This window comes from Protopterus annectens, chromosome 1.part0 (assembly GCF_019279795.1).
Source record: "Protopterus annectens isolate FY-2018-M chromosome 1.part0, PAN1.0, whole genome shotgun sequence".
NCBI lineage: Eukaryota > Metazoa > Chordata > Ceratodontiformes > Protopteridae > Protopterus > Protopterus annectens.
Window position 1 is genome coordinate 1,245,368,455 of NC_056725.1, and position 22,469 is coordinate 1,245,390,923.

General features: G+C 39.5%; 1 protein-coding gene across 2 annotated transcripts in view; it reads left to right on the top strand.

Moving 5' to 3' along the window:
* Positions 1–22,469, top strand: part of TBX18 (T-box transcription factor 18) — a 264,470-nt gene that overhangs the window by 220,839 nt on the left and 21,162 nt on the right. The window contains exons 7-8 of one of the 2 annotated variants that reach the window (XM_044065929.1): positions 7,746–7,860; positions 8,531–8,625. In XM_044065929.1, the coding sequence (XP_043921864.1) occupies positions 7,746–7,860; positions 8,531–8,599 (184 nt within the window). In that variant the 3' untranslated portion in view covers positions 8,600–8,625. The remainder of the gene's footprint in view (positions 1–7,745; positions 7,861–8,530; positions 8,626–22,469) is intronic. The other variant, XM_044065921.1, reaches the window with a different exon arrangement.

The following is a 22,469-nucleotide window of genomic DNA, read 5'->3' on the forward strand; positions in this document are numbered from 1 at the left end:
GAAACTCAAATTTTTTCCCAGGGAAAGAATTCAGTTGTCTGTTTCTGTTGCTTCGGTATTTTCAGTGTTATGGTGGAAAGTTACTGGTCGGATTCAGGTAAGTGTGCGATTGTGTGGATGTGAGTGTTAGGATGATTTAGATGAGTTAGGGTTAGGGCTCAGGTTAGGTGTGTGTGCGATTGAGTGGACATGAGGGTTAGGGCAGATTTAAGTGAGTTAGGCTTAGGGAGGGGGTAAGGTGAGTGTGCGATAGTGATGGATCTTAGGGTTAAGGTTTGGGTTAAGGTAAGTGGGTAGTTAGTGGTGTGTGCATAGTTTAGTGTAGGGTTAGGTATCAGATGTTAGGTGTATGTGTGTGGATTTTTGTTTGTTTGGTGTGCTTGTGTTGTGTGTATGTGTTTTGGATCAGCGATTTTTTTCCCAGGGAAAAAAATCGCTGATCTGACAGTTCGAGATTGTAAGCTTTCGCTTAAATTAGGTCGATCAATCAGTGTTCGCTTTTGTAAGCGTTCAATGATATAATATAGACCCTATATATATATATATATATATATATATATATATACACACATATATATATATACACACATATATATATATATATATATATATACACACATATATATATATATATATATATATATATATATATATATATATATGTGTGTGTGACAATTGGGGAGAGATGGGCAAAGGCTGCCACCCTAGTCAAATAGAATTTGATATATAATTCTGGCATTTTTAAATAAATGTAAAATACAGGCATGTTTTCTTAAGTATAAAAGAATACTGTGAAATGTGGAACTACAAAATAGGTGGCAACATTGTACTCTATTGGCCCAGTGAAGCATGTTGTGACCCTTTCATGTTAGAATTCGGCTCAAGTGTGTCTGGATGAAGGTTTCATGCCCATTGTTTTAAGGCTAAAGTTTTTGACCAGAATTTAGATGTGGAATGTGCATTATTGCTCTGGTTTCTGTTAGAGAATACATGTGAAATGACTTAATTGTTGTAAGTTTCTGAGCAGGTGTTAGATTGCTAAATAATGCAGTTTGTGACCTGAGAACTCCAGACTAAGTGTCAAAATTGATGTAATTTGGGAGGGCCTTAGAGACATGTTTGTTAGTAATGTTTAAATACGATTTCTCACAAGAGACTGAGGGCATTTTGATCTTGGATATCTAACTCAGCACTCTGCCTAAGCTCACATGTAAGTTTCTAGCACTGTGATTTCTTGTAGGAATAGTTAAAGCTAGTAAAGATTAATTAGGTATTTTTCTTTGAAATCAGACCTGTCCTACTGTATTATTTTAAGTTTCTGTGTGATCTCTGAACTCTTAGATATATCTGTGGTGTAGTAGTTTTTTCTTGTGTTTTAATTATTTATCATTAAATATTTTTTAAAACCGTCTACCTGTGACTAGTTTATGTAGAGATAAAGTATGCTTTAGAGTACATTATATATTTATAGAGTTTACTGTCTAAGCCCTTCCAATAAGCCTAAACTGAATAGTGACATTACCATTGGATAATAATATTGCACAGTAATAACTGGACACCCTTTTAAGGGTCTTTTAGTAGCTGATATCATTAGCTGATTGGTCTGGGTAGAGGGGCACAGCTGGAGAATCTGTTTCAGCCTTTCCCAGGAGTGTCTGTGAAGTTGTATAAATACTTATCTCAAAGTGTATGTGTGTTGTGTCAGCTGCTTGGGCAGGGACACGAAGCACTGGTTGGACAGAGAGGGTATTGGAGGTTTTAGTTTGCCCAGCTAGGCTGAGACCTGGACCCTATAGCTGTGCCAGTGGGGAGTCTTACTGGGGACCTGGTGAGCAAGGGAACAACCAGCCCCAGACTGACTGGTATTTTCTCTGTGCACTTAAGGGAAATTGTACTTTACTGTGTGTATTAGTTATCCTTTCCTCCTTCTAGGAGATGACCTCCCTGGTATTAGTGGTGAGAATTGAGGCTCCTTGATTTCTGGGCCAGGGCACGGTAATCCCAATATATATATATATATATATATATATATATATATATATATATATATATATATATATATATGTGTGTCTGTGTGTGTATGCGTGTGTGTTATAGTCAAACTATAGCTACACTAAACTTTCTGTTCCTATTTGGATTGCTTGGGTATTTACATATTTCTCTTTGTTAGACTAACTTGATGCAAAATGTCACCCTATTTTCTATTCTTTTCTCTCTGTGTCAGTACTTTCAGCCTAAACCTTTCTTTGAAACCATATTGGATCTTTGTTCTTCCTTTGAGGACCCAGATTGAAGGCTGCAACCCTGTCTTTATGGTCAACTGTTGGTGTCTAGATGGGCCTATATCTGTATCAATGAAAGGGTAAAGCTTTTTACTAAGGATCTTCATAGCCATTCCAATAAATTATATTTCAGAGTCTAGGGTCATCTTCTAGAACATCTTAGCTGGTGGTTATGCCTTTAGTAGTACCAAATACTGTGTACTTTCACAAATATTACCACATATAATAATTTTAGGAGCAGAGCTTTATTTGTCAGAGCCTATTTCTGAAATGTTGCCTAGATTTCCTTTTTTAGAGTTATATCTTACTTTACTCTTGTACAGTTCCCCCAATACATTGTAGAACGATTAGACAACAATTGAATGAGGTTGATTTTTGCATCCACTGAAAGCTAAGCTCTTATGTAAGAAAGTATAAATGTTCACTGCATAATCCACTGTTGCAGTATCTTCTCATAAGGAACTTCTGCAGCAGAAGGCTCAATGTCCAACCCAAGAGCTTGGAGGCTAGGTGGATGCCCCTACATCTGTGATATAAGAGCAGAAATGGGGGGGGGGGACAGGGATAACTGCCCTAGGCTCAAGCTGTGGGAAGTTATAGGTAGGTGCTGATGATGTGAGAGTGCAGTACCTGCATTGAGTTATAAACCAGGAATGACAATGCGGTTTTCATAGTCATGGGTGAAGCACTGAACTGAAGTGCTCATTGAGTGACTGTGTGTAACTGCATTAAGCTGCCTGTGGCAAGCCATTTGCTATAGTTACAGGCAGGAGTGCAGCTGAGTTTTATTTTTTGTTGGTCCACAACTTTAAGTCAAAAAGAGCATTTCACTTTAGGAAATTGCAAAGGTCAGCTGATCACTTAGCTATGATTCTGAATAAGAGGGGCATTCACCTGAATCATATTCATTTCTGTGCATAGCTGCACTTCTTTAAAACATCAGTGCTTGTAACTCCTGCCATTTGTTTTGGCTTCCAGACTGGCAGATAAGTACCCCATTTGGGAAAATCTTTTTACATCTTTTCTGCATGCTTTTATGTGTAGGAGTTTTCCAATGTCAGGGACACTGCATGCTAAAGGTTAGTGGACAATAATTGCATAACCTCTGGAAAGTGAATTCCCCACAAAGACTTTCACAGTCTGTGTGTAAATCACAGTGCTGTATCAAATGAGTATGCTGATCCACAAAAAAGACAATGAATACAATAAGATTATCTGATGTAGTCAGGGTGTAAATAAAACTGTACATCAGGACACATTTAACCAGAGTCTACATTAATGGATAAACAGTATTCCTGCACAGAGTGATATCTGCTAAATAAACTTTTTAAGTCTTCACATCAGTTACGAATAGATCTTTTTAAGAAACGTTTCTTTAAAGCAGGAGTTCGGATTTTATAAAGGCCACCAAAACCACTTAGAGACAAATGCAGAATAATATCATAATTCATTTCATGAGTAATTCATCAATCTTTGCTTCCTGGATTTTCTTTCTGACTTGTCCTTCATCAGAGGCTCATCACCATTACTATATTTCTGTTAGAGAACAGACTTCAAGAGCTGCAAAAGGTATTCCTTTATTGCATAATCACAGATAGGTTCATAGGTAAGTACTAGATTAGCTGCCCTTGTGGGCCATTTTAAGCCTTGCCAGTTTCCCTTTTGGTGGTCAAAGTAACCTATCCCGTTTGGTTATAGACTGGCCTTAGTCATCCTATGGCCAATAATTATATATTACTCCTAGTGAGAATGACTAGGGTCATATCATAAATAATTTGAGGGGATCCATGTATGGGATAAAGCAATTAGGAGCTGTCTCTGTCCATAAGCAGTACGGGGGGGGGGCAGTCCTGGGATACATTTACTGTTTCCTATCCAAAGATCCCATAGATCTAATTTATACTTGAATATGGAGAGGGATGAACTTTGTCTTAAGTGGCTAGGGAGTCTGTTCCACAGCAGCAGTATCCTCTGCAAGATATACCTGTCTCTCCAAACTATTCTGTTGATGTTGCAGAAGAGTTTTAGATCTCTATACTGAGTAATTCTGATGTCATTTGATTTGTTGATGAGCAGCAAATCCATCAGTAATGGGTTGGAGGACACCTAGTATGCCAAACACAGGTCACCTCTTAGCGGTCTCTAGGATATGGAGTATAGTGGCAGGGTTTTGAGACCTATATCATTTTAGTAAGGTATCTATATAGGCATTCCAGTTATTGCATGTGTCTGAACAGATACATGCCAAAAGAGGCATTATATTCAATGACTGGCCTAATGGTTGAGTAAAGTGGGGCAATGGCTTCCCTGGATCTAGCCGCAATCCCTTTGTTTATAAGTTGTGCAATATAGAAGAACTTTCTTACAATGATAGATGCATATTGGTCAAAATTTAGGTCACTGTCCACAACATTTCCATAATCCTGAACAACCGGGTCAGCTATTAGGAGCATTTTGTCAATGTGGAAGTTCTCTGGGGTAGATGGCTTCCCAAAGAATATAATAATGCATTTTTTTGACATTTAATTTCAGTCCATGATTGATTACTAGCTTGCAGTCATCTGCAAACTTAGCCAGCCAGAGCCCTTTGTATTGGCAGTTACTTCAGCAAAGTAGATGCCAATCAGGAGAGGTCTCAGCACAAAACCCTGGAGACTAGTCTCTATGTGGAGGTAACTTCCCCTATTTTGATTATCTGTGTCCTATGTGTGAGACAGATAACAATCCAGTGGGTGACATATTGGTTTATTTGGCTTTTGTATGATCCCTGATTGGGACATTGTGTGAAAAGCTTTCACCAGGTCAAGGTATGTGGTATGTACTATTTTGCCTTCATCCATTGCTTTGGTAACCTTTTCAAAAGAAATGACTAGGTTGAATAAGGATGACCTGCTTTTGATGAGTCTAAACTGTGATTCCAGAGTTTGGGGGTTCTCTTTGTCCTGATTGATTAATTCCATGATAAGTCTTTCCGTGGCTTTGCATATGAGGCTGGTCAGACTTATGGGTCTGTAATAGCCTGAGTCTGTGGAACGTCCTCTCGTATGCAGGGGAATGACTATAGCTGTTCTCCAATTGATTGGTACAAATCCTGTAATGAGGCTGAGAATGAACAATGTTGTTAGAGGTGTGGCTAAATCATGCTTCATGCTATTTAAGATGCATCCATGGATATTGTTAGGACCCATCAATACAGTACTTTTAGCTTTTGATAGCATTTTTAGGACTTGGTCTTCTGTGATAGCTGAAGGCAAACCAGTTTCAGATATAACTTCAGGAACAGATGGAGAGAAGAAAGGGGTAAAATTAGAGCTGAATTTATAAGCAAATAATTTCGCTATAGCTTCATTCTCAGTGCAGATAGCATTATTCACAATCAGCTCAGGACATTGCTGTGTTGTGTTTTTGAGATTATGATCGTAACTATAAATTCTTTCTGATTCTGTTTGGCTTGGGTAGCTATTTTAATCTCAAACCTGGCTTTTGTGGATTTTATTAAGCTCCTGAGTTGTTTGTTTATGTCAGTGACAAGGGCTCTAACATTCTATGCATTGCTCTTCTGACTTTCGGTCAAAATTCTTTTCCTTTTATTATAAAGCCTGTTGATATTATGGTTCCACCATATGTGATGATTTCTTAACCATCATAACTCATCTATGGAATGTTCTGTTTATGGGAATAGTCTTCCAGACCCTAAGCCTTTTCTTTAAATTATTGCTGATGTCATCTCTTTCCTGGGAAGTAGCAGACAAGCTGTGAGTCAGATAGGGCATTAATTTATTGCACTACGTGGACTTTTTCTGATTATGTGGACATAATCACAAAAGACAGAGAAAGGCAATGCTTTCACTCAGGCCTCATCTAAATTCTCATATGTGTTAAACAGTATTCTTCCAGTCTGATTAGGAGGAAATGATTGCTGGGAAATGTACATACAGATGAAAGCTGTTCATGCATTATGCCATATACAAATGCCTCTTTTGAAGGTTTAGTCATAAACTGAACATTTGTAGCTGTACTATAGTATCGTGATGAGTCTTTTTGCAGAACAATTTAGTGGAGGAAGTTATTCAGGCATTATCTTGTATCAGAACAAGTGATTTTGAAACTGTTTAAAATAACTGATTTTGTACTACATGAAAACTATCAAATCAAGTCCTATTTAAAAATATATAAAGAAAAATAATATGTTGCACCAAAGGGAAAAGGATAAAAAATCCTTTTCTGAAACATTACATTCTCACAAGCTATTTTATAGTAATTATTATGTTTCCTTTAAGTGTCCTCTGGTGGGATGCATTGAGTAGAACAGAAATTTATATGGTGAGAACAGGGTTTGCTTTCTTAGCTATGCCCTAATGACTGACCCTATAAAACATTTTAACTCAGGGACATACACAACTATTCCCCTCTGAAACTTTATGAGGAAAAGCAAACTGTTTGTTAAATAAACACAGCCATTTGACACTGCTGGCCAGGGGGTGTTAAATGGGAAATGGGGACAGGGTCTGAGAGCATCTTGTGTAAATTATCACTTAGGTTATACCCTCCGGGAGGTGGCTTTTATCTCAGTGCTAATATGTAGAGGACAGTCTTCATTACTAAAGAAACTGGAATCATTTTTGGTGCCTAAAATCCACCTAATAAAGATTTTATTATGTTTTCCTGTTTAAGGACTACAATCCCTCATTAAAAGCAGTGTGAAAGCAATTATATTAGAAGAAAACATTTGGAACCTAGAATTAGCTCATACTTCATGTCCCTTATTAGCAGATATTTATTGGTTAATTTTGCATCCATGCAGAGCATTTGATGTATTTTATGCACAAGATTTAGTGCAGTTGTAGACTTTACTATGTTCTAACCAGTAAGAAAGTGTAACTCACAGTGACAGAGGTGTGCTCTCTTTGTACGCATACACATGTATATTTTAATTTATTTATAGGTTCGTCCAGGCCCATGCATAATTACACTTGAATGGCGATCAGTTTTACCATGTGTCTCATCCATTTTTCTGTCCTCAGTAATATACCTTTTGTCACAACATGCTATAGAATATGGACAGAAAAACGATATAGTAAACATTAAATTCCTCACCTGAAAAGAAATTATTTTTTTATTGTTCAGAGAACTTGTGTGACTGATTGAGTAAGCATGTCTGTGGATCATCTGTTGAATGAAAACCATTGCAAAGCAAACTAGATTTGATCACCTTTTCAAGCTAATTTCTGAAAAGTGCCGCAGAAGATGCTGACTTTCTTGCATGCTTTTCTAGTAATTTGTGCACTTCACATTATTCACCTTTCACACTATTGCATGTTTTCTGCGTTAATGACTCACATCATGAAAATACTAACATGAGAATAATCTTAAATGGAAATACTTGCTTTTAAAATAATTTAAATGCATTAATACTGAACGCTGCTCAAAGTTTTTAGTTAACCTCTTTGCATGTGTTTTTAGATTCACTTATGCTAACATCCATGAATGGAGAATGCTGGTTTCTCATTCGCTAACTTATTGTGGATTTTTACAGTCACTGTCTCACAGAGGACTTACTTATGGCATCGTTTATCAGGTAATTGTAATACATGCAAAGGTGGCTTGTTTGTCAAGATTGTACTATATTAATGGCACTGACTGCTTAACAACACATGACAGCAAGCTACATGGTAGCATATAAACTACTGGAAAATGTCACAAAATGTATTATTAAGTGTAATGTCTCTTTATATTTCTAAATTTTGTATTGTTTCCAACATTTGCGTCTAAATGCAGAGTTTTACATCTACATTACAATAGTTTCTTACAAAATAAATAACACCTGAAAATAGCACAGATTGTGTACGTGAATATTAGAATGATATAGGCTGGCTTCATTAATGTCTACAGCAAGTGTACACGATTTGTATTCAAGAACATCCCTACCACATTTTTTGTGCTTTCTGTTCACTCTGAATGACTATGCTAAGTGTACATGTAGTCTGTACTTTGTGGTAACCTTTATGAATCCCCTTGATATTTAAGGCTATAAGAAAATCAGTAGGAAAACTAAAATTAGGAGGAAGAAGGTGTGAGTTTTGCTTGTGTTGTCTGTTTACTCAGAACAGTGTGCACTTAATGCAGGTGTTGAATCCCAGGGACAGTGTATTTTTTAACACTGAACCTTGAAATAAACAGCTGTTTTATTTCACAGTTTAGATATTTATAATACCCTGAAGAAGTAAATTACTTGATTTTTTTTCCAGAATGGGTCTAGAAGCCTTAGTAGAATCCTATGCATTCTGGAGACCATCCTTACGGACACTGACATTTGAGGACATCCCTAGCATCTCCAAACAAGGTACTTATTCAATTGTTTTTTCCGAAATTATAGTGGACATTAATTTGTAGTACATTCTCATGCAACGAGTATAAATAACATTTCAAATTTCATACGTGTGCATGTATATATGTATGCATGTATGTACATATGCATATTATTTATCACAAAGCTTAATAATTGCATGAAGAAAGTTTGATATTTGGGGAAGTGTCGACATCCTTCATGATGACCACCAGTATGTAAGATATATACCTGTTGGTGTTGCTTTCATTTTCCTTCCCTTTCTATAGCCATAATATTCACTGGTAAAGAGGGTGAAAGGTAGCCATGTCATGTATGCACATATATGTATCTCTCGTCTCCCTCTGTATATCTAGCAGCCTACTCTACCTATGTGAAATATCATTTTGTACAGAATACCTATTATCTTTTTCCTTTTCTTTATAACTTCCGCATATGACATGTGAGACTATATAAAATGCATATGGATCTCTTTGCTTGTCCATATTACATTCTCTCTCTCTCTTTCTCTCTCTCTGTCCTTCATTCTAGGAAACATATGCAAACAGATAACTTTCAAGCTCCTTAGACATTTCATGCAGCATGCAAATAAAGAAATACTTTTATATTTGTTTGTTTAAATGTTTGTTTAGTCATCATTAACACAATAAGACCCACTAGCACCACGTGCCTGTTTTCAGTGAAGACTTGGAAACTTTCATCTAGTTAAATATTTTACTTAGAATTACTCAGTTTACATTCTGACATTTCTAGTATGAAGCACAATTTAAGTTAAGTATTTTTGCCACGGAAAAATGCACAAATCAGAAACATCAGAGGGTGATAGATCCTTTAAAGTTATTATCCATACCTTTTGGTTTCTGCTGCCAGGTGATATTAACTTATCATTTCAAGTCTTATAGGGTATTACTCAAAATAATGTTTTATGAATGACTTGTGTAAGTAAGCAAATTTCTTTAGCTTACTTTCCCAGCCTTAGCACCAGATGTGGTTAATGCACCAGTAGATGTCACTTAGTGCTACTTTGTAGATGATTATCATCCACTGACATGACTGTTATCTTTATATGGTAAACAAAACCATGCTGCAGGTCCTAAAACAAAATTAAAAAGAAATAGAATAACAAACTTTATTACTGTTTCTCTTCAGAAATATTTCTCTGCACACATAAACAAGTTAGAAATACCAGATGTAATTTGATAACTTTATTATAACCATTTCTTGGCTGGCCTTCAGAGTCTTTCCCTCTGTTGTCATATTCATAGGTTCATAGGTTCATACTAGGCTATCTGCCCTAGGGCATTTATAAGCCTAGCCAGAATGTGTTTGGCTTTCGCCACCCATTTTAAATTTATTTTGCTATGCCTTTTTTCGAGGTTAGTATACTGAGCCTCTGTCTAACAGTGACACAGAAGTGATACCGGGGGTAAACCTACGATCTCCCATCCACTCATCAAGATTCCTCTTGAAGAGAGTCAATGAGGGACTCTGCCTAACCTGGACTGGGATTTTATTCCAGAGTGAAGGGAGCCTCTGGGTTATGAATCTGTCCCTCCAGCATGTCCTATTTATTTCAGTGCTGAGGTTCAAGTCTCTCGAGCGCGTAGCTCGATGGGATTTGGAATTTCTGAGGTGCAGCATGTCCATTAATTCTGGGTTGGACATGGCTTTATACGTCAGGCACAGATCGCCTCTGAACAGGCGGTATGCCACTGAGTAGAGCTGGAGTTTCTTTAACCGGGCAGCATATGGCATCTGTTTGAGCCCTTTGATCCTCTTGGTGAGGTACTTTTGGGGTCTTTCCAGTTGCTGCAGGTGTCTGGTAAGGTACATCCCAAAAGGGGCATTGTACTCAATTATGGGCCTGATGAGGGATGAGTAAAGAGGCATGATGACATCCCCTGATCTAGATGTGAATCCCTTCATGATTAGGTGGGCTATATAAAATGTTTTTCTAACCACTTTGGCCACGTGGTTGTCAAATGAGAGATTGCTATCAACTTGGGTCCCCAGGTCCCTAATTACTTCTTCTGTACTTAATGGATTACCACCTATGTGGTAATTTGTGGGCACTTTGTTTTTGCCAAAGTGGATGACTATACACATTTTGGCATTTAGCTTGAAGCCATGGCTCTGGCACAAGTTGTCTGTTTCTATGAGGCCCTTTTGGAGGATGCTTGTGTCGGCTGGAGAGTCGATTATGGCGCCCAGTTTGCAGCCATGTGCGAACTTGGTCAGCCACAGTCCTTCCGTGTTGGCCTGTACCTCCGAGAAATATATACCGAACAAGAGAGGTCCCAGGACTGAGCCTTGTGGGACACCACTTGTAACTGGTTTGGAGTCTGACATGGCTCCAGCAATTCTAACCATGTGGGTTCTGTCCTTGAGCCAGTTTGCAATTCATCTAGTGACATAGGGGTTTATATTTAAGCTGGTGAGCTTATCTATAATGCCTGAGTGGGGTATTGTATCGAAGGCTTTTGCGAGGTCCAGGTTGGCTGTGTGGACTACCTTCCCCTCGTCAATGGCCTTGGTGACTGTTTCAAAGAAATCAACCAGGTTTAAGAGGCAGGATCTGCCCTTAACAAAGCCGAACTGGGTAGGATCCAGTGTCTGTAGGTCCCCAATATCTTTATTTATGAGGTCCATGATGATCCTTTCCATAGCTTTGCAGACCAAGCTAGTCAGGCTTATGGGGCGATAGTTTCCAGGATCCGTTGAAGCACCACCTTTATGGAGAGGGACCACTGTTGCTGTACGCCACTCTTTGGGCACATATCCTGTAGTAAGGCTGAGATTGAACAGTAGTTTTATGTTTGGGTTTAGCTCTTCTTGGAGTTCATGTAGGACGCAGCCCGGGACATTGTCTGGTGCCATTGATGCTGTGTTTTTTGCTTTGGAGAGGGCGGCTCTTACCTGAGCATCTGAAATGTCAGGGGGGCAGCACTCTGCTGGGATAGATATTTGCCCTTTTGGTGGGGAGGGGGGGGGGGTTTGCACTGAACCTGTCAGCTAGGATGTTGGCAATGTCTGTGGGTTCGGTGTATTTTTTGTCATTTTGGACTAATTCTGAGCATATTTGGGAATTCCGACCCAGGTTCCGAACATAACTAAAGAAAGCCTTGTGATTATCCTTAGTGTCCTGTGCAATTTTTCTCTCAAAGCTGGCCTTAGACAATTTTATGTGTACCCGTAGTTTTTTACTAATACTGATCAATGATGCCTTCCCTTTTTGGGATTTTGCTCTATCATTTAGTAGCTTCCTCCTTCTATTGTATAGTTTGTTTATGGCTGGGGTCCACCAGACAGGACGTCTGCCTTTGGAGGATTGGGTCTTGGTTTTATTTGGGATCGCATGATCCATGCATTCCTGAAGGTGTTCATAGAATGCGTTTATAAAGGATTCTGCGGTCTGGGCCGTATTTTCCACAGGCCCGGGGGCTTTGAAGGATTCCACCTCAGTTTTGAGGAGTGTGAAATTTGCTTTAGAGAAGTTTTTCACTGTGGTTTTCTGGGCAGGGGGTGGGGTCGGGATGTGAATATCCAGTGAGATTAGTTTATGGTCTGATCTTACCAGTGAGGGATACACTTCTGGTCTGGAGCATAAAGTCCCCATGTTGGTGATGATCAGGTCCAGTATGTTTTCCCCTCTTGTGGGAGTGGTAACAAGTTGTTCCATAGCATTTGAGTTTATAAATTCTAGGAACCTTTGGGCTAGGGTGTTGGAGCTAGAGTAATGCTTCCAGTCTATGTTTGGGTAGTTGAAGTCACCCAATATAATGGTGTTTGGAGAGACCTTCATATTTTTCAGTGTTCTCAGGAAGGCCGAGTGGGGTTCCTGGGTTTGGGAGGGTGGTCTGTAGCAGGCTATAAACTGGAAGGCAGTTTTACCCACTGTTAGTTGCACATGGATAGTCTCTGATGCTTCGTGCTTTGCCACCAACCTGGAGGTGTGGGTATCTTTGATGAATATCGATACTCCCCCTCCTTTTGTGGTTCGGTCCAAGTTTTGGGGCCAAAAGCATGGTATGAGGTATAACCTGGTAGTGCTGGGGTGCTCTCGGAGCCCTGAACCAGGTTTCTGTTACTGCACAGATATCGATGTTCTCCATGCTAAGGAGAGTTTCGAGTGCGTGCATCTTGAGGTTTAGACTTCTGGCGTTGAGTAGCATTACTCTTAGTTTCTTATCCCTTGTGATACCTATGGAGGTGGGTTTGTCTTTTGAGCCTTGCCTAAAAAGGCACTATGGGGTAGCAAGAGCCTTTGCCAATATCCGAAAGCCCAGGGGTGACAGGTGCAAGCTGTCCCTAGCGAAGCATCGTGGCTTGTCGAGCATATCATCCCAAGCTGACAGGCATTGGATCCCCTTTGAATGACACCAGTACTTAAGCCAATTGTTGAAATTGATCATCTTGTCTTCATATTGTGGCATCATTCTTGGTGAGGTTAAGATGCTACTCAAGGTCAGGGTCATACCGGCCTGGGCTACATGCTCAGAGAGCTCCTTTATGTCTCTTTTCATGTAGTCCAGGGAGGTACGTCTCAGGTCATTCACACCAGCATGGACAATGACTGAGTCATATTTGTACTTGCCTTGGAGTGACCTGAGTTCTTGTGTTATGTGGCGGATCCCAGCGCCCGACAGGCTGCTCACCGTGACCCTCTCCTTGTTCAGCCTGGTGAGCAGGACGTCAGTGTGCCTGACGATAGAGTCACCTATTACAAGTATATCAGGTGTGTTGTTTAGTCTTAAGGGCTGTGACTGTTCGGCACACTGGCTTTGTGAGATATGTGTTGTACGTGTTTTGTTTTGGGGTAGCGGCTGCTTGGGTGTCTGCTTTGGAGGTCTCTGCTGCTTGACAGATCTTTATTTAGAGCCTCCGAGTATGTTTTTGTGTGATTATGTGTTTGGTTTGCTGTCGTGGTAGGTCTATGTGAGACTGGAATTGTAGTGAGTGTGGTTTCCTTCTCCTCCTGACTGGTTATGCCAGTACTGAGTTGAGAGAGCTTAGCCTCCAGTTTGGCTATACGGTTGCATCTCTCACATGTGTTGGAATTTGTTGGGAGGAGGAGAGGGTTGCCTGTGTACATGAGGCAGTTGTAACATTGCCTCAAGATTCCCAGATTCACCAGCTGGACCGGAGAGGAGATTGACAACTGACCTTTGGACATGCTAGAATAATATTGGTAATTCCTTAATAATTGAAAACCAGGGCCAGTGGGGAGTAAGGGTGTAGTGCTTTTAATTTTTAGTGCTGACTTATATAATTGCTTTAGTGAGCAAGTGCCAGGTAACTTAAGTGCAATGTGTTACAGGTAATTTAAATGCAAAAACGACAAACAGTAACTTTCTTTCAAGTGAAACAAGGAAATAAGTACAGTAAGAAATGCAGATATCACTAGTGATCCACAGAAGCGCTGAGAAGCCGCGTATTGGGTGGAATTAGCGTTCCAGGGAAATAACAAGCAAACAAACAACAAGCATATAAACAAAGCTAGATTTAGCAGGCCTGGATCTAGTCTATGCTACAGCAAACAAGGTGTACCAATTTCAGTAAGATACAGTTCAAATATTCAGGCACTATAAACCTTTAACCAGAAATTCCCAGCTCAGAAGGGCAGAGTCCAGCCTCTTCTCCCACAAGAGTGCAGACCACAAACCTTCTTAATATAAAATAACTGGCCTGAAGCCCAAGTGCTTAAACCAGAACTAATACACTTTAAGAATAACAGACACTGGGCTCTCAATCAGCAGTTCCCAACTTAGAAGGATGTAAGCTACCTGTCCTGCCACCACAGTGCATGCCACACACCTTCCTAATGTAAAACAACTGGTCTGAAGCCCAAGTGCTTAATCCAAAAGACTTAGAATGATAGCTACACTTTAATCAAGTTACTACCAAGCAGTAATAAATACAACTGAATACTTTAGAGAATGCCTGGATTAGTGCTCAAGTTACACAAACAAAGCTAGATCCAGCAGGCCCGAATCCAGTCTATGCCACAGCAAACAAGGCGCACCAACTTCAGTAAGAAGCAGTTCAGATATGCATGCACTATAGGCCTTCAACCAGAAATTCCCAGCTCAGAAGGGTAGAGTCCAGCCTCTCCTCCCACAAGAGTGCAGACCACGAACCCTCTTAATGTAAAATAACTGGCCTGAAAGCCCAAGTGCTTAAACCAGAATTAATACACTTTTAGAATACAGACACTGAGCCCTCAATCAGCAGTTCCCAACCTAGAAGGCTGTAAGCTACCTGTTCTGCCACTACAGTGCAGACCACAAACCCTCTCAGTGCAAAACAACTGGTCCGAAGCCCAAGTGTTTAAACCAAAAGGCTTAGAATGAGTTACACCAAGCAGTAATAAATACAATTGGGTACTTTTAAGATGATGCAAAAGTAAAAAAGTAGGTAGAAACACAAGTACAGTAAAAGCAGATGAATTTTTTTTTTCTTTTTTTTTTTCTGAACAAGTGCTGAGATCAAAGAAACAGATTTGAGTGCTGAAACTAGTAAACTGGGTAGTTATAAGAAATAAACTAAGCTAGAAGGCTTCCCTCCAACACAGAAGGGCTTGGGGGCTCAGAAGCCTACAAATAGTCTATACCACTTAACAGGAAAGGCAGGAAACAAGCTTACATTTTTTTTTTGTTTCCCAGATGCTCTCTTTGTACACAGTAGTAGTGCCTGAAATCAGAATATGATCTCACTGCACTCAGTTGAGTGAGCAAATGAGATGGGTCCAGAAGGAGTATCCAAACACAAATTTACAAGAGGGGCGGGCAGTTGCAAGGCCACTAAGATTAACACCAAAACAAAAACAGGGAGGGTGGGTGGGACTAAGGCTTCCCTCCAACACAGAAGGGCTTGGGGGCTCAGAAGCCTACAACTAGTCTATACCACTTAACAGGAAAGGCAGGAAACAAGCTTACATTTTTTTTTTGTTTCCCAGATGCTCTCTTTGTACACAGTAGTAGTGCCTGAAATCAGAATATGATCTCACTGCACTCAGTTGAGTGAGCAAATGAGATGGGCCCAGAAGGAGTATCCAAACACAAATTTACAAGAGGGGCGGGCAGTTGCAAGGCCACTAAGATTAACACCAAAACAAAAACAGGGAGGGTGGGTGGGACTAACTGAAGAGCAGAGTGAAAACTTCCAGTTCAGTTAATATTCCTTCCACACAGTTAAAATCAATTTAAATACTGTATTTTTGAAAAAAAAAGAGCAGATAAAGGTACTTAAATTCTCTTATACGTCCAGTTGAATACAGCAAGTTCTTAGCCGGCCAAAGCTGAGGTTTTAAGCAGAAATTATTTCACACTGTACCACTTAAATAGGCAAGGACAGGAAATCAAAGAATGTGACTACCCCCACACCTGTAATTACTAGCAAATAACAAAATTCAGCAAACACTGACTAACTTCCAGTTCAGTTAATATTCCTTCCACACAGTTAAAATCAATTTAAATACTGTATTTTTTGAAAAAAAAGAGCAGATAAAGGTACTTAAATTCTCTTATACGTCCAGTTGAATACAGCAAGTTCTTAGCCGGCCAAAGCTGAGGTTTTTAAGCAGAAAATATTTCACATTGTACCACTTAAATAGGCAAGGACAGGAAATCAAAGAATGTGACTACCCCCACACCTGTAATTACTAGCAAATAGCAAAATTCAGCAAACACTGACTAACTTCCAGTTCAGTTAATATTCCTTCCACACAGTTAAAATCAATTTAAATACTGTATTTTTTTGAAAAAAAAAGAGCAGATAAAGGTACTTAAATTCTCTTATACGTCCAGTTGAATACAGCAAGTTCTTAACTGGCCAAAGCTGAAGTTTTTAAGCAGAAAATATTTCACACTGTACCACTTAAATAGGCAAGGACAGGAAATCAAAGAATGTGACTACCCCCACACCTGTAATTACTAGCAAATAGCAAAATTCAGCAAACACTGACTAACTTCCAGTTCAGTTAATATTCCTTCCACGCAGTTAAAATCAATTTAAATACTGTATTTTTTTGAAAAAAAAGAGCAGATAAAGGTACTTAAATTCTCTTATACGTCCGGTTGAATACAGCAAGTTCTTAGCCGGCCAAAGCTGAGGTTTTTAAGCAGAAAATATTTCACACTGTACCATTTAAATAGGCAAGGACAGGAAATCAAAGAATGTGACTACCCCCACACCTGTAATTACTAGCAAATAACAAAATTCAGCAAACACTGACTAACTTCCAATTCAGTTAATATTCCTTCCACACAGTTAAAATCAATTTAAATACTGTATTTTTTTTTTTAAAAAAAAGAGCAGATAAAGGTACTTAAATTTTCTTATACGTCCAGTTGAATACAGCAAGTTCTTAGCCGGCCAAAGCTGAGGTTTTTAAGCAGAAAATATTTCACACTGTACCACTTAAATAGGCAAGGACAGGAAATCAAAGAATGTGACTACCCCCACACCTGTAATTACTAGCAAATAACAACATTCAGCAAACACTGACTAATTTCCAGTTCAGTTAATATTCCTTCCACACAGTTAAAATCAATTTAAATACTGTATTTTTTTGAAAAAAAAAGAGCAGATAAAGGTACTTAAATTCTCTTATATGTCCAGTTGAATACAGCAAGTTCTTAGCCGGCCAAAGCTGAGGTTTTTAAGCAGAAAATATTTCACACTGTACCACTTAAATAGGCAAGGACAGGAAATCAAAGAATGTGACTACCCCCACACCTGTAATACTAGCAAATAACAAAATTCAGCAAACACTGACTAACTTCCAGTTCAGTTACTATTCCTTCCACACAGTTAAAATCAGTTTAAATACTGTATTTTTTTTTAAAAAAAAAAGAGCAGATAAAGGTACTTAAATTCTCTTATACGTCCAGTTGAATTCAGCAAGTTCTTAGCCAGCCAAAGCTGAGGTTTTTAAGCAGAAAATATTTCACACTGTACCACTTAAATAGGCAAGGACAGGAAATCAAAGAATGTGACTACCCCCACACCTGTAATTACTAGCAAATAACAAAATTCAGCAAACACTGACTAACTTCCAGTTCAGTTAATATTCCTTTCACACAGTTAAAATCAATTTAAATACTGTATTTTTTTGAAAAAAAAAGAGCAGATAAAGGTACTTAAATTCTCTTATACGTCCAGTTGAATATAGCAAGTTCTTAGCTGGCCAAAGCTGAGGTTTTTAAGCAATCTGGTGAATTTTTTCTGCCTGCAAATCAATTAATGCCTGCTAACTCATTCACTCCACAGATCTGAAATGCTCTCTGATATCTTCCTTGTTAGGAAAATGGTGTCAATCATCTAGAGCACTCAACCTTGCACTTCTAGAATTGTGGATAAAGCAAAAAAAAAAGTTTTTTACATTCCACTGTGTAAAAAGTTAATCTCAGCCACCATTCCCTTGTATGTTCCTTCATGCTCATACTTTTTCCTGGTAATGTGTTGTTGAATATTTTATCTTGCATTTCATTTATTTTTCTATTGAGATACCAATCCTTAGCAACAAATTCTATTATTAAACTAGAGAACTGAGAGACAGAGAGGTTATAATGTGCAGATTTCTGCTAGGCATGCATCTCAACACACTACTAATCTTTTTCCCCTTGCTTTATGACATATTTTAAGATGTTTTTCAAAAGTTAGCTAGTTGTTAACACGTGTAGCTGTACCCTAACATAAATGTACCTTCTCAGTACCTGGGAAACACTACAAATATAGCCATTAGCAGCATTTAACATACCAAATAGCATGGATACACTTTTGTAAGTTTACTGTCAACCATTTAAAGGTACCCATAGTCTTATTTGATTTATATTGTCCTGCACTGCATATTCAATTGATCCTAAAAAAGATATGTAGGTTCATAGGTGAATACTAGGCTAATGGCCCTGGAGCCATGACAAGCCTAGCCCAAGAATATTCCCAGTCATCCTGTTGCTGGATGTAAGTTCCTTGTATCCCTGTCAAGCAAGGCTTTTGAAGTGATCCCCGGGGTGAATTTCCTGTTACCCATCCACTCGTCAAGATTTTTCTTGAAGAGGGCTAGTGAAGTGGTCTGCTTGACATGAATAGGAAGTTTATTCCAGAGTATGGAAAGTATCTAGGTTAGGAACCTGTCCCTCTAGCAGGTTCTGTTTATTGTGGTGATGAGGTTGAGGTCTTTGCAGCGTGTGGTGTGGAGGGATTGAGATTTTATCAGATGAAGCATGTCTAGCTACACTGGGTCAGACATGTCTTTGTATGTCAAGCAGAGATCGCCTCTTAAATAGGGGATATGAGATGGACTATAGCTGGACTTTTTTGAGTCTGTTTGTACAGGGCATATGTTTGAGTCCTAGGATCCTCTTTGTGAGGAGTTTTTGTGTTCTCTCCAGTTGTTGTAGGTGTCTAGTGAGATACATGCCAAATGGGGCATTGTACTTTATAATGGGTCTAATGAGGGATGAGTAGAGAGGGATTATAACTTCTTTCTTCCTGGATGAGAAACTTTCTGTGATGAGTGTGCCACATAGAAGGACTTTCTAACTACAGTGTCAACATGGTTGTCGAAGGAGAGGTTGCTATCTACCTGTGTCCCTAGATCTCTTATCATGCCTTGGGAGTTGAGAGGGCTACTGTCAATGTGGTAGTTCATGAGCACTATGTTTTTCCTGAAGGGAATGACAATGCAGTTTTTAGCATTGAGCTTTAGACCATGGTTCTGGCACCAGTCATTGGTGTCTGTGAGGCCTTTTTGTAGGATGTCTGCATCAGCTTGAGAATCGATAATAGCTCCCAGTTTGCAAGTCATCTGTGAATTTGGTTAACCAGAATTTCTTGGTGTTGGCCTAAACTTCAGAGAAGTAGATACCAAGCAGTAGAGGACCCAGGACAGATCCTTGTGGGACTCCACTTGTAACTGCCTGGTAGTCAGATTTGGAGTCTGCTACTTTCACCATGTGGGTTCTGTCCGTGAGCCAGTTGGCAACCCATCTTATGATGTAGGGGTTAATGCCTAGGATAGTGAGTCTGTCAATGATCCCTGAGTGAGGGATGGTGTCAAAAGCCTTGGCCAGATAGAGGTAGGCTGTATGGACTACCTTGCCTTCATCGACTGCTCTGGTGACAGATTCGAAGAAGTCTTTCAGGTTGAACAGACATAATCTGCTCTTCAAAAACCCAAACTGTGAGAGGTCCAGGGTTTGAAGGTTCCCTATATCCCTATTTATGAGGTCCATAATGATGTGCTCCATGGCCTTACAGATCAGGCTCATCAGGCTGATGGGGCAGTAGTTTCCAGAGTCAGGAGTCGCTCCCACTTTGTGAAGTGAAATGACTGTAGTGGTGCACCATTCGGTGGGAACAAAGCCTGAAATGAGGCTGTGGTTGAACAAAGCACTCAGGTGTGGTACCAGTTCCCTTTGTAATTTATGTAGAACACAGCCAGGTATATTATCAGGTCCCATGGAAGCTGTATTTTTGGCTTTGGATAGTGTGGCTTCTACCTGTGCAGCCATGATATTAGGCATTTGGCATTCCTCGTACATTGGTATGGGCCCTTTAGGGGGTAGGGGGTAAAGTTTGCACTAAACCTGTCTTCCAAGATACTGACAATATCTGTTGGTTCAGTATAAGTGGTGCCATTGTGCAGTAGCTCAGAGTACATCTGCATATTGTTATGCAGACATCTTGACATAACTAAAGAATACCTTGTGGCTATCTTTAACATTTGCTGCAATTTTGTTTTCATAACTAGTTTTGGAGGATTTGATGAGGTTTTTTTCCTGAGGCTTACAAGGGAATTTTTCCAGTCTTGGAACTTTACCCTTTTCTGCAAAAGTTTTTTTCCTTCTGTTGTAGAGTTTGTTAATGGCTTGTACTGTGGAATCATTCTAGGTGATTGTGGTATGTTACTCAGGGCTAGGGTCATACCTGCCTGGGCTACAAGATCTGAGAGCTCCTCCATGTCTCTTTTCATGTAGTCCAGGGAGATATGTCTTAGGTCATTCACACCAATCATGGACAATAACCGAGTCATATTTGTACTTGTTGTGGAGAGCAAGTGCATGCATTATATGGCAAATCCTGGCACTGACAGGCAGCTGACCGTAACTTTCTCCTTATTTAACCTAGTGAGTGGGACGTCAGTGTGCCTTACTATTGAGTCACCTATGACTAGTGTATTGGTTAAACTGTTTTGTTGTAGGGGCTTAGGCTGAGTGGCACACTGTTTATGTGGTCTGTGTGTCTTGGGGGTTGTGTTTGGGTGAGATGGTCACTTGCATTTCTGCCTCGGAGGTCTTTGTTGTTTGGGCAGATTTTTATTGAGAGTCTCCACAAAAGTGGGTGTGTGTTTTGTGTTGCTATGTGAGAGGTGTGGTGGTGTTTGAGCTGGGGAGCTATTTGTTCTATGAGGTGTGATGTATATGTTAACCTTTTTCTCTTGACTGGCTAGCCCAGTCTTGGTTTGAGAGAGTGTGGCCTCTAGTTTGACTATGCATGTGCATCTCTCACAGGTGGATGTATTTGGTGGTAGGAGGAGAAGGTTGTCTGTGTACATGAGCCAAATGCTACATTGCCTTAGGATGCCCAGGTTCGTGATTTTAATATTATCCACATATTTAATAAACCAGTGTCATTTAGGAAATGATATGTCACTGATATAAATTGAGAATAAGAAACAACTCAGTGTAGTACCCTTCAAAATTTCCTACTTGATTGCCAAATATAGGCCTAAAGCCTCTGATATATAGTAATGATACAAGCCAGGTAAATACCTGTTCTGACATGCTATTTTTGTTTTCATTTAGCAAAGCAGTACAGTAATTAGTGTTCAGTGCCATACTAGAATTCAAGAGTAGGATGTTTGCCTGTATCCCATTACTGGTAACTGTCAAGATGCTGTCGCTGAAATATGAACATTTTGTTTCAGCTGAAAAAATTTTACTGTATGCATGTTGCTTCCACTCTGTCATATTAGTTCATTAACCATCTCTTGTGTTGTCTAAACAGCTTCTGTTATGTCATAATTTTCTAACCTCAGTAGCATCAACAGTTCCAGCAAGGTTTGTAATCTTAATATAGAACTTGGAAAGCATCTTTGTCAAGTGCTGTATCTCTACAGCTGCTTGGCTTTTTTTACTATTCTTAGTATATTCTTTTTTCTGCAAAATTGTCTGAATTGCTCCCCCTTTTATTCCCCCTGTAGGGTAAAAGCTATTTAGCTCATTCCATCCCCAGTGGATGTAATAGCTGAGTGTAGAGAGAAGGACAAACTGAATATCCTTTGTATTGTCTTATCCCCACCCCTGTGGCAATCATGTGAGCTCCACTGTATCTACTTTTATGTTGTGATGCACATGCATGCTTCCACTCATGTGCAGCCTTTTAACCAAGTGGCATACCTCTTGCAGTGAGGGTCTGCTAGGTTCTTAATGCTACAGTGATACACGTGCATTCTTGCAGGTGTCACCAATGCAGTGAGCCATGTTGCCTCTCACCACCCCAGAATGGGATAGTTGGTTTTAGTTGTGCACTCTTATCCCCTTCTGCATAGTTTCTCCAATGCCCCTGATGTTAGTCAACCATAGGTCAAATGGAGTGCAGTCAAGGCTTTATCCATCTGTGCCATGGGACTGGGGTACTGCCCTTAGAACAGTGAGCAACTGCAAAATGAGCACTACTGAATGGATTCCAGTAATTTATTACATCTTCACTTCTCTGCACATAAAGCTTTCCAGGCTGATGTACTCTCAGTGTTTTATCATACATGTTGCTTACCTGAACCTTAAGAAACATGCAATAAGCTTATGCTACAATTTACGCTTCAGAATTTTTAAAAA